The sequence below is a fragment of the Rhagoletis zephyria genome, unplaced genomic scaffold, assembly GCF_001687245.7.
Source record: "Rhagoletis zephyria isolate East Lansing unplaced genomic scaffold, Rhagoletis_zephyria_1.1 Rzeph_scaffold_12173, whole genome shotgun sequence".
Lineage (NCBI taxonomy): Eukaryota > Metazoa > Arthropoda > Insecta > Diptera > Tephritidae > Rhagoletis > Rhagoletis zephyria.
In genome coordinates, this window is record NW_016169247.1 from 1 (window position 1) to 10,705 (window position 10,705).

At 37.3% G+C, this 10,705-nt stretch overlaps 1 protein-coding gene across 1 annotated transcript; it reads right to left on the reverse strand.

The window, feature by feature from the left end:
* Positions 1–2,078: 2,078 nt before the first annotated feature.
* On the reverse strand, positions 2,079–4,234 carry LOC108377484 (probable protein disulfide-isomerase A6). The gene is made up of 3 exons (XM_017633749.1): positions 3,983–4,234; positions 3,193–3,848; positions 2,079–3,099 (listed from the first exon to the last, which is right to left on the reverse strand). The coding sequence occupies exons 1-3, from the start codon at positions 4,005–4,007 to the stop codon at positions 2,458–2,460; spliced, it is 1,323 nt and encodes a 440-aa protein (XP_017489238.1). The 5' UTR covers positions 4,008–4,234; the 3' UTR covers positions 2,079–2,457.
* Between the last annotated feature and the right edge of the window lie 6,471 nt (positions 4,235–10,705).

Below are 10,705 nucleotides of genomic sequence, written 5' to 3' on the forward strand. Positions count from 1 at the left end.
GGCAGCAATAGCGCTGTGGGGGAGTCTTTGTAATGGTGGTGTTTTTTTTTAAATCGAAATACTAAGGAACTCGAAAGACTATGCAAATTATTTTCTGCTTTTAAACTTTTGAATTTATAAAAATTTTACATCGTAATTCGGTAAAGGTTTTGTTATATGATATTTCTCTACTTACACATATTTTAAAAGGTAATTTACTTCCACGAAATGGCTCAGTTGCGGATAGATGATGCGTCATCAGTTTTACAAGAAGTCACTACTTACGTGCCAAAATTCATGCTTTACCTAATTTTAACTTCTTACATACGTAATACATTCGAATAATTTGAATTCTGATGAAAAATCTTGTGGCATACAAATTCACTGCCAGTCGGTGATACTACAATCGTCTTGTTTTACTTTGCATAAAACGGAGGACAATTCTTGCCTTTAATATACAAAAAATAGTATACTCTCTTAATATACAAATATTTTTAAACACTCCAGGTTGTGTGAAAGAAATAACCGTACTTAAACCGATTTTTGAACAAAATAAATAAGTTAATATGTAAGTTTATTAAGCTCCAACCACATATATATGTAAACGTACATTTCGTCATCTTAAATGCAAAAAGCCAAAAAACACCGTCACGTCATAAAGGGGCGTGGATACTTCTAATTCGGTGAAATGCATCATGATCAATCAAAAAGTGAATTGGACTTTTTGTTAGTTATGGCGTTGGCATTTCAGGTGACGATATGTACATATTCGTGAGTGTTAAAAGCTTTACGTTTTTATAAATTTAATTAAAATCCAATTTTGCTTACAAAACTCGAAAGTACTCGAAAAGAACAATGAAAAACTAATGCTCGGTTGCACCAATCAATTTTGAATTTATCAACCTGTTAAATTTTAAAATGACACAATTTTGTTCGAAAAAATACGCCTTGGTCTCATACATTTTAAAATTGTTTGGTGGAACTGGGGATAAGAAAATTAATATAAACACGTTCTCGAATCATCACAAATGCAATCTTTTCTCATTGGCCAAATGATTATTCGCCAGCAATGTTTAGCAAATAATATTCGTTTATATAAGTAGAATTTTATACAATTATGAACATAGCAATTAATTCCCTCTTTTCGGTAAGGTTTTATATGTAGATAATAAGGAGAATACACAAAATATCACACCCAAAAATAAAAGGCTCAAATGACATTGCCAGTTGGTTAAGCACTTTTTATACAACTTGCATTTTTACCATATAACTACTATGTATTATACAATTTAAAAAATATACCATTCATAGCGTACTTATAGCGTGTATTTTAATTATAATGACGCATGTATGTTTGCAAAATGTATATTTTTATAGCATTTTATGTAAACACTTTTATATAAATAAATATACGATTTACCGTAATATCTTCTTTACTATAGAAAGCGCTTTTATTGTTTCAATTTACTATGTTGTTGTTGTAGCAGCATACAAGTTCCCCATAGAGTTTTTGAGAGTGTTGCTGGAGTGACAGTCCTTGGCCAGATATAAATCTGTTACGGTTCCGGTTACGTAGACCCGACTGTCGTGGAACCGTTCAATTTACTATGTTGTTGTAGATGCTACTCAACCTTGCCTAGATCGGCCTATCCCTCAATCGTTGTCGTCAAGCTCAACTCCTACTGGGTATGCCTATAGGGACAGAGGTATTAACTGAGTGGGGTGTACTATTTCACGCTTTCCTTGCAAACACTTTTGTTTTATCGAAAAATACCAACAATTATTACATTGAGGTAGTGGCTTTTCAAATGCCTTCATTATTGCGAAAAAATCTGGCTCAGAATTTAACGACCTTAACCTGACTTGTAAAAGCAACTTCTAAAGAAAAATAACATCATGAAATGTCTAATTAGTTTGTATTTTAGTTCTTTATTCATTTACATATATGTACATTGAGCACACAAATTCGAAGTAGAAAAAAATATTAATTAACAATCAGATATATCAGCTTAATAAGTTCTATGGATACTCTAAAAAATATATGTATTTAATTTAGTGTTAAAATTATTCTGAGGACTTTTAAATACAATAAAAAACTAATTTAAAATCGTATGGAACCTGATTTAAGGTTACGTTGTATAGAATGTTAGGTGGCATGTAACAGGCGAGTACTACAATCACATGTTACATTTGTACAGGCTATTTCCATACGCGTAATATATGTAGGTAAATGCAATGGCATATTTATAGGGACCCATTCATATGTGACAACTCAAAACACTGTCACATACAAATATAAAATTAAGTAAAATATTTAATATAGAAGAGAAGGTTTTTAACATGAACTGAAGTTTGTTGATTTTGGTGGTTTCATTTTTGGTTCCGCCTGCCATTTTTTTCTCGATACCACTCATATAATGCTCATAGTCTTTGTGTACATTACCATAATGCTATATTTGGTTTTATGGCTTAATTATTTTAAAGTTCGTCCTTAACATCATCTAAATCGACATCCGACAAGTCAATTTCCTCCTCAGCTGGCGGTTGACCATCCTTACCATCCCAGGGCTTCACAGTGTTAATAGCTGGTTTCTTGGCACCACGTACGGGTGCAGTATGTCCGCGTCCATAGGAAATGTCGCGTAAGAATTCGTTAATGCCATCCTTCGAGAAAGAGCCCTTGAGTACGGAGAATTTCATTTTCTTGAAATTAACCACAGCCATTGCTGGATAACCGAAACCACCAATTTCCAAAGATTCTTCTAGGTTACTCTGAGCGCCACCCTCAGCCCAGCCCCAACCCCACAACTTCTGTTTGTACTTTTCGCCCAATTCGCGGAGTGTGACTAGGAATTTATTGCGGCACTTAGCATCACAATCAAGTATATGTGGCAGTACTGAGACAACGCAGAGCGGTTTTCCTTCGCATGCTTTGTCGAACGTGTCTTCATCTACAATCTCCAACAACTCGGGTGCGGGTACGCTGTCAGTGTGTTTATCAAGCGCCCAGCTAACAATGTCAGATGCAGTGCGGCCACCATCATATTCCGTAGCATCACTACTACTCTTAGAGCCGGCAGGAATGAATTTAATGGTGGGATAACCGCGAATGCCATATTCCTGTGTGGTTATGGAGAAAAGCGTTTAGTTTAGGGAAAATTGATGCTTATAAATATTAGTCAACTAATTTAAATTTAGATTCATTAAACCTACCGATGCTTTGCTCTGATGCACTGTAGCATCCAATGCACCCAACTTCACTTTCCCCTTAAGTTCCCTGGCGGCTTTAGCCCATTCAGGTGCCAAGTTCTTGCAATGACCACACCATGGTGCAAAGAATTCAACCAACCAAATATCATCTGAATTCAAAACCAGTTTGTCGAAATTGTCATCAGTCAGTTCAATGACAGCATCAGCACCGCTGCCACTGCCGCTGTTACTGCTGCCGCCGCCCCCGCCCAGCACTTCTTGTACCTTCTTTTTGGCTTCGGCCAGTGCCGCCTCCGCAATAGCTTTAGCTGTGCGTTGACCATTGTAGCTGGTAGGCGAACGCTTGTTTGTGCCGAATATTTTGATGGTGGGGAAACCTTGTACACCATATTGGCCGCCAAGTGAACGATGTTCATCAGCATTGACAGAACCAACTTTAACAACACCTTTCAGCGCTTTAGCGGCTTTCTTGTATTCTGGTACCAGCGATTTGCAATGACCACACCATGGTGCAAAGAATTCAACAACCCAAATAGCATCATCCTGTGTGACAAGGCGATCAAAGTTGGAGGGCGTCAATTCTACCACGTCATCGCTTGGCGAATATAAGGCAGAAGCCGGCTTCGGTGCCGTGGCCGCTGCGGCAAGCAAGAAAATTGCTGCAGAGATAAGGGCATGGTTTATTAAATAAATAGTGTTTTACGTATTATGAAGAAACTTTGATTGTAATGAGAAATTTTAAGTCGAGAGTAAAATTAAGTGACTAAATACATAGCAACACTTTGGTACTTACCTACAAAAAATTTAAACTTGTCCATTTCAGAGTTGGCAATAGAAGCTTCTTCCCGCACGTTTGTTTTATAAGTTTTGTAATATCTCAATTAGATCACGGAAGACTTTGTGTTCAATCAATTATGCATGTATAATTAATTTTCTTTGAGTAAAGACATTTTTTTTTTCAATTTCACTAGACCAAAATTATTTTCGCAGCTTTTTCTACTTTTCCAATCCAAATCAGTCAGCTCTTTCTTAAATACTGCGTTCGCTCTTAATATCTTCTCTTCATTATATCTGTCTATTTCTGATTGGCTAATTTTTAGTACTTCTTCACCAGCATTGCCATGTTAACAGTAACTAGAGATGAGCGATACGGTTATTTTTCGTTTTCAGTGAACTCAGTCACTGCGATTTTTTAATCACCATAAACTTTTAGTGCGGATAGAACTTTGGCCTTCAGAGGTAAGTGGTAGAAGTGGTGAAATAGGGAAAACTTTCCAAATATTAGGGAGTATAAGACCCCAATTTTCAATCAAATTCTGAAGTAGGGCGTTCTTGAAAAGTTTTCTGAGAAAGATCGATGTTAAAAAATTTTACGAGATAGGGCGTTTTCGAACTCAGCCATCGATATAAAGTTCATAAAGTTAATATTTTTCATGAAAATAATTGTGAATATCATATTAGGTATACTATAAGTAGATTATCCTCATTTTCGAGCGTAACTCCCTAATTTGTAATTAGAAAAAGGGATAAGCCATACAAAATTCGTGCCTCCTTTATCTGTAACTATAAAGGTCGGTGTTATGCAGACAAACTTTTGTTTGCCAAATTAAATGGCGTCTGCTTAGTTTGCTCGGAGGTGGTTATGTCGAGTTTGGCACAGGGTTGCACGTTCATTGTGGTTTTCATGGCTATTGCCAACACGAAATAAGAATTCCAGATGTACTTAACGCGCTCAATTTAAAATTTTTGTATATGACAACACCGAATTTGCTGCAGTTTGACCAAACAAAATTAGTTTGCTGTGAGAGTCGCCAAACTCGCTCTCTCCGAGTTTGCTGCAACAACAATTGCACGCAGTTTGCCAAACAAAATTTCTGCATAACACCAACCAAAGTAATCTCAGGTTAAACCGATAACTTTTCGGTGCTAAACCAAGTTTGATCGATTATTTTTGCGGAGAGATGCCAAATGTAAATGTAAACAAAAATGGACGATGGTAAGGAAAAGAGGTTTGTAAAGGTATATTTAATAAAATATTAAGTCAAAATATATTTAAATTGCTTAATATAGCAGAAAAGTTGATTCACAGAGAAAAAACTTAACTTTTCCTAAAGATGTGAGAATAATAAGCATAACAAAATTGAAGGCTAATAATCTGATACTTGTTTGTGTAAACGGGATGATTAAAACCCGAGCTTCGATTGAGATTATATTTATGTGCAAACATAATTTTATATTAGAATAAGGTGTACATTAACACCTGACACTGCCTCTATATGCACGAATGCAAACAGATATGTACAGAAAATTAATTTTTCTTACACGAATTGAAAATATTGCAATTTTTGTTAACGTTTAATATTATAAAAAATTACGTAAGTTTATTTTGATGGACGGAAAAAATTGTACATTTTATTTTATTTTGGGTCTTTTTACTTGGAAACTGTGGTACACAAAATTTTGGTGAAGTGACAACTGTGTGCGTACCGATTATTAACGAATCGAAACGAATCAAGCGTCGAAGAAATGGTGAAATTCGGTAGATGCGAATCATTAACTAGAAGTGGTGAAATTCGATAGATGCGTTACCGGTTATTGCCTTGTAAAGGAACTACCGTAGTGGTAGTAAAACTGGTACCTAACAGCAGTTGCGGTACCAGTGTGAATTTACCAGCGATATTTGCTAAAGGTACTTGTCTGCTCTAATTACATACAGTGGTAATCAAACTGATTCTGGCTGGTTACAGTCTAAGGCAAATCGATAGGACAACAATACAGATATAATTTGCTTATTTAATAGCTGCGACTGTAGAATCTACACTGCAGATAGATTGGACTTGTATGTATTGTGATGTAAAACTTTACGTCCTACATTTTAAGACCACCCTAATGTACATATGTAGCTAATTTGTCCAGATCCCTAACTTATGCAGATGGCTTATTATTCTGTAGGGGTGCCTGTAATAATGCTTGGTTTCTCGTTAAGGATACTAATTATGTATAAGTCTTTAGGGTGTTTCTCTCAAAAGATTTTTATTTGGCGAATGTCTATGCTACTCCGTCAGTGTAGAGCTCTCATTCCTATTACTTTTTTCTCGAGCTCTTCGTGTCTTAATTTACTACAAGAAAAAGCTGAGACCTTGCGGCGGTTGACAGCGCTGTGTTTGTAGTAAAGCCGTCCGCTACCGTGTTTCCCTCTATTCCCTTTTGTCCAGATATCTTTGAGATAAGCAAGGGCTTGGAAATTTCAAATTGCCTAGTCCTAGGTTCAAACATGTTTCCTTCCTTCCGTAATTCACGTACTCCATTACGTACTATATTATCCTTTAAAAAACCACAACCTTGTTCATATTATCACTGGGTAAATGGACCAGCTTTCCCATGTTCCTGTTGCGCTGGCAGAACTGCATATGTAACTGAAAAAAATTTGCCAGCGCTGGGCAAGCCTGTCTCATGTGGTAAGAACTTTCCTCTTCCAAAGTCTTCTCTTGCGAAGTTTAAGAGAGTACGCCTTAAAGGCTTGCTCTTTGGATGTAGTGGCTGAAGCTCGAGAACTACCTCCAGCGCTGTCATCGAACATGCATGTACGAATTGGCTCCCATTATGTAGTTCTCGAAACCCAAATCACCGCCACATATGTAGGTCACCATAGTTGTGGATCCACGTTAGGACCATTGAGCTAGACTTGCAAGTAGGAGAGGTGACAGTGCACCTCCTGCGGGCATACGTTTCTTGTTTAAAATTTTAGTTTTAGTAATTCATTCTTGTCTACAGCAGTTTAGCTCTTCATATCCACATAACTGGTTCCACCACACGATCGAACCATAGAAGCAATATGGACGGAAAGCAGGGCAAGCGTTCTCGCCTTAAGGCTCGTCTGGTCCAAGCACGGTCCCCTACCATAACCTCGGCTCGTGCCCACGTCTGGTCCGAACCATAAGCCAAAGTAATTTCCGATTTACTTACACTTGAGCTTTTACTTTTATTATATACGATTTTAATTAGAAAATGATGAGTGATTCCCTCTTATCGAATTATGCGCAAATAATTGCTTTCTTTAGTAGTTATGTAAGTACGCCTCAGCTAAAAAAAAACCTGCCAAATTATTTACTACGAATGAACCAAAAATGAATAGGGCAATACATAGGGTTGTAACATGATTCAATAATACAAGGTTAGATAATTATTGACAGCTGCGGTTTGACACTCCCTTACAAAAGGTTGCATTTACGGAGGACAGAGAAAGGGCAAGAATGCAATCCCTTGTTTCGAAAATGGTAGTAGAAAAGTACGCAAAGTAGGCAATTAGTAGTGAAATTCCTTTCGTAAATTCTAATGTATTTGCAGGAAATCTGGCATTTTAAACGAAATGTTGAACGTAATATTGATATATCTACGTGAATTACGTAATTTATATGCTATTTAGCCGTATAAAAACTGCAAAATGACTCAAAATTTAAATAAGACTACTATGAGACTGATGTAAACATCCAATGCATATGTTTTCATCAGTTAAATATGCTTCATATGCATATACAAATAAAGATATTGCACAAAAGCTTATACTTTTATTTCACACCAAAGCTACACTGTTTCCATGTAAATTTCCAAAGAAGCAACACTGTGCCACTGCTAAGGGAGCGGTGCGAGAGAGACAACTGTCAGTTTATCGAACCTTGTATTATTGAATCATGGGGTTGTAAGATAAATGCCCAGCTGATATTCGCACATCCACACACATTTTTGCAATTGAAACCCACACGCACTCGCATGCAGTGGCTAATAAAAGATATAATTTTTTTTTTCTTGCGGACAATTACTACGGTCTCTTTGTTGCGCAATTTATTTACTCTGTTAAGTCGATGAGAAAACATAAATCAAAATTAAAACAGTTAAAGCAGCAGCTCACACGTACGGTCAGTTGTTATCCTTAATCTGGAGCTGTACGAGTATAAGTCGGGTGTTTCTCTCGGCAGGACTTATTCTTTTTGGTTGGTAGTGGTGGGCGAATGTGGGGGAATGTGAAGTTGGAAAATGTTATTCGCCTGCCTTGGTTGCTCAAGCCAGAGTAAGTGGAATAGGGCGTAGCGCAACAGCTGAATTTGCAACCAAATTGTACGCATTATCCTTGTAGGACAGACTGTGTGTTTGTATGTGGTGATGGTTTTATTTAAGTTTTTTGGTTATAAGTAGCTGAAATTAAATTTAAGGAAGAAATTAGCATTTTATTTTTAGTTAAAACTCTGATTAATAAATGCACATTGTCATTGGCCGGCACATTCTTCCAAATATTGGGACCAGTCGTTTGAACGGCTTCTACATTCACATAGATTTGCCGTTGTGTGATCAAATGCATTTTACCGAATAGGTAGAAGTCGAAGGGCATCAAATTAGGCGAGTACGCTGAATGGTTTACGCTTAAGCAGGGATCACATGACATGATACAGATTTGTACATTTTCACAGTTACAGAGTAGAGTGGTTTGGAAATACGTAATTAAGTTGAAGTCTTTATTTCTATACAACAGCACTCCGTGACTGGCAAAATGTATAAATCTGTACATATGGTGAAATCGTGTCCTTCCCTGCTTTAGAATGCAAGTTTTTAGCCAAAAACTCAGTCAAAGGATTCAATCGACGAGACGCCGCATTGCACGCAAACAGAGATTGGGAAACTACCAAAAAGGATAATAAATGGAGGGACCTACAGTTTTACGCCACCTGCGAGCAGCAAGTGGATTTAATGAGAAGCTGTTTTCCATGGCAGAAATGCACTTGCCATTGTCCGTCGAGAGTCGACCACTGTTAAGACAATGCCACACGATTGAACATATGTGGGGAATATTATAGGCCCAGCACTGGAGCTTGGTAGCAGATGAACTCCAGCAAATGGTAGCAGACAATGGAAAGGTGACAGGTAATAAGACAGGTAATAAGATCAACGGAAATAAGGTCAATTGACTTTATTTCCCACCATGGTGCGAAATAAAGTCAATTGACATTATTACCTTTTTAAAGCGAAATAAAACGCATTGACATTATAGCTCTTTCAAATATTAAATTTGCTTAACTTCGCGGCGGCCCGCGTCCGCGCGCACACTGAGCACAGAGGGCTTAAAAACACCCACTCCATTGAAGCTGGTATTTTTGGACCTAAATCAAGTACCTCAGTTGCCATGATAATAGTCCAAGTAGAGCTCGACGCCATTACCCTGTATGCAGAGATCAATTTTGTAACTCAGTCCTCTTCTCTATCACAAAATAAAGTCTTTATTGGTTACCGGATGTGAATAGAATTTAAGCACCTTAGCGGCAAACAGGGGGGAGCTTCCTCTACTAGGCTTCAAACCATTGCAGGGACGGCTGCAACGGCAACACCAATTGGTACAGAGCTTTTCTTTGCAATGGGAGCTCTTAAAATCATATTTTGGCGACTACCGGGCTACGCGACGACTGTGGTTGTGGCCCGATTAGATCTATTTATATTTTTCCAGGGACAGATAAGGTTCTTCCTCTTCTTTTATTTTAAACTCATACAAAATCATGATGTCGCTGCCGCGTTCAAAAAAAAAAAAAAAATTGGAAGCTGTGGCCCATAGCTCGTCGTTTTCAATATGTTAAGAACTTAATCACAGTTCACAGCGAACAAAAATGAGAAAAATCCCGCGAAACCATAGCTTTTAAAAATCATCTAAGACCGTGTGTCATAACAACGAATATTCAGATAAGAGCAAATCCAATTTGAAGACACATATCCGAAAATATGTTAATCCCATCTATCGAGCAATCCTACGCTGCTAGATCCACTGGGAATGTGTATGTGAATGTATTTGTCCGTGCAGCCATTCCATTGGTAAGCAAATACGCACAGTTCAATGAAATAGAAAAATGGATAACGGAAATGGAAGTGAGAAAAAAAAACTGACACTCATGAAGGTGCAAACGGTAGAAGTCTTTTTCTTAGAAATAGGAAGCGACACAAGCAGTTACATAATTATATACATTAGAGTGGTCTTACTTCTTCTACTTCACTTCTAGAAATGTGCCATTTAGTGGAAAAACACAATTGTAAAAGTTTTAATCCAACGGACTACGTCTTCCTGCGTCGAAAGAGCCATGCAATTAGAAAACTCGCCGTTTTCGCGAAAAAGCGAAATTGTTTTGCTTTAGCTTACGATCAATTGCAATAAATTTACTATAAAACAAGTAAGAAAGTCTAAGTTCGGGCGGAGCCGAACATTAAATACCCGGCGCAATTATTAAATATATGTTTTCCACCTTTCCGAAAACTACCGCTACACGATAAGCCGGGGTGTATAAATTTTAAGTAAATTAGCGTCCTTAAATTTCGAAATATTGAAGTTTCAAGCATTACTGAAATATACCGTTATATTAAAAGCGGTCGTAATTTAGTCCGATTTCAATAATTTTCAACGCTTTGCTTTTATGTGGCAAGCACAATAATCATACCGAGTTTGGTTCAAATTGCTAGAACGGTTAGCGAGATACATATATGT

What these genes read in the sequence shown, in the direction of transcription:
- LOC108377484 (XM_017633749.1), bottom strand. Translation starts at nt 4,007, where the DNA reads ATGGACAAGTTTAAATTTTTTGTAG. An exon ending in CAAGTTTAAATTTTTTGTAG is followed by an intron (nt 3,849 to 3,982) that starts GTAAGTACCAAA and finishes TTATCTCTGCAG; the next exon opens with CAATTTTCTTGCTTGCCGCA. An exon ending in TGCATCAGAGCAAAGCATCG is followed by an intron (nt 3,100 to 3,192) that starts GTAGGTTTAATG and finishes ATAACCACACAG; the next exon opens with GAATATGGCATTCGCGGTTA.